At 41.5% G+C, this 2049-nt stretch overlaps 1 protein-coding gene across 1 annotated transcript; it reads right to left on the reverse strand.

The window, feature by feature from the left end:
- Positions 1–1057: 1057 nt before the first annotated feature.
- Positions 1058–1405, reverse strand: LOC123768554 (uncharacterized protein PF3D7_1120000-like). The gene has a single exon (XM_045759204.2). The coding sequence runs from the start codon at positions 1403–1405 to the stop codon at positions 1058–1060; it is 348 nt and encodes a 115-aa protein (XP_045615160.2).
- Between the last annotated feature and the right edge of the window lie 644 nt (positions 1406–2049).

Raw genomic sequence — 2049 nt, forward strand, 5'->3', positions numbered from 1 at the left:
TGGAAGGTGTATCATAGAAAACAAGAGTTTAATGACCAACCATAATATTCTTAAAGTATATATAACCGATAACGTTTTCAATGCCACATTATAAAGGACGATTGTTAATGATGATGACAGTGTCACCATTATTAACACTATATCTTAACTCGCTATACACTGTGTCACCGTGACAGTGTATAGCGAGATAAAGAGCATAGTTAACTAGTGACAAAGTTATCATATGTGAAGTGCGAAACAGCAATTTCGTTACAATTGGTCATGTAGCAGTTACGTCTTTGGCTAACAACCAAGAATCCCGGGTTCGATCCCTTGACAGGACAAAGACGGCTGTGCACGTTTCCTTTTACCTGATGCATCTGTTCACCTTGTAGTAAAGAGATACCCAGGAGTTAGGCGTGGAGATTTAGTAGTTGGTCAAAGAGGACCTCAGTAAGGTATAACAATTCATTATATCGCGGGACAGGCAGCCAGTATATGTATACATGTTAGGCTTATATTGAGGTACCCTTCCCCAAGGTCAAATACTGACCTCCCCCCCCCCTTCACCAGGATGCAACTCCACAACAAACTGACTAACTCCTGGGTATCTATTTACTGCTAGGTGAACAGGTACATTAGGTGATAGAAAACGCGCCCAACCATTTCCCTCCCGCCCGGGATTCGAACTCGGAGTTCTCGAGTATGAGTCAAGAACGAGCCCGTCTGTACTACCGACCATACGATAATAGTGATAGCAGCAGCAGCAGCAGCAAAAAAAAAATTAAGATGAGAAGTTCGTGAGACTTTTTTCGTTTAAGTATATTTATATTCATGAAATCCATTGATGTATCTACGAGAATGATCTATTATCTCGTGCATCTACGATAATTACTTCAGTCGAAATTATATTGGAATAACATATAAATAATATTTATAAAATCATTCCGATAATTGGAAGATGAAAGTCCCTTCTCGTGGATAATCAGGTTTATTTAATTTCCGTCGACCAGCATAACAGAATTCTCGTTTTCGTGTCCTTCAAGGTCTTCCTCTCCTTCAAGGTCTTCATCTCCTCCTACAAGGTCGTCATCTCCTCCAAGGCCGTAATCTCCTCCTCCACGATCTTAATCTCCTCCTCCAAGAACGTCCTATTCTCCTCCACGGTCTTAATCTCCTCCTCCAAGGTCTTAATCTCCTCCTCCAAGGTCTTACTCTCCTCCTCCAAGAACGTCATCTCCTCCTCCAAGGTCTTAATCTCCTCCTCCACGATCTTAATCTCCTCCTCCAAGAACGTCCTATTCTCCTCCACGGTCTTAATCGCCTCCTCCAAGGTCTTAATCTCCTCCTCCAAGGTCTTAATCTCCTCCTCCAAGGTCTTAATCGCCTCCTCCAAGATCTTAATCTCCTCCTCCAAGAACGTCATCTCCTCCTCCAAGGTCTTAATCTCCTCCTCCAATGTCTTAATCTCCTCCTCCAAGGTCTAATCTCCTCCTCCAAGAACGTCCTATTCTCCTCCAAGGTTTTAATCTCCTCCAAGAGCGTCCTATTCTCCTCCAAGGTCACCATCTCCTCCTCACTACTGCAAGGTTTTGGAGTAGTAGCAATAGTGGTAGTTAGTGATAGTAGCAATAGCATAATAATATTAATATGAGGAGTGGTAGCTTTAGTAGAAGCTGAAGGGATATTGGGAGAAGTATCAATATTATTTCAATTTATTATTATTATCAATTTCGTGGCAGTTATTTTTCTAAGAAAAATCGACAGACATTTAGCTCATAATTATAAGAATTATTTAGCATAAACTCTCCATATTGGGTGACTGCTGAGGCCAAACACAGGGCCTGAAGACGACATTATTGTCCTTATTAGACAATAATGTATGTATGCCAAAAGTATGCCTGACATTACTGTCAGGCATACTTTTGATCACAACGGTCGTGTTCACAAAAGTGTTTGTTGTCAAGTGGAATAAGTACAAAAGTGGGCAGTCTCTCGCAGGGAATCAGAGAGAAGAAGACAATTTCCATCGGCAAGAGTTGAATCCAAAGTGTGGTAGTCCCCTGGTTA

The sequence above is a fragment of the Procambarus clarkii genome, chromosome 35, assembly GCF_040958095.1.
Source record: "Procambarus clarkii isolate CNS0578487 chromosome 35, FALCON_Pclarkii_2.0, whole genome shotgun sequence".
In the NCBI taxonomy this organism is placed as follows: Eukaryota; Metazoa; Arthropoda; class Malacostraca; order Decapoda; family Cambaridae; genus Procambarus; species Procambarus clarkii.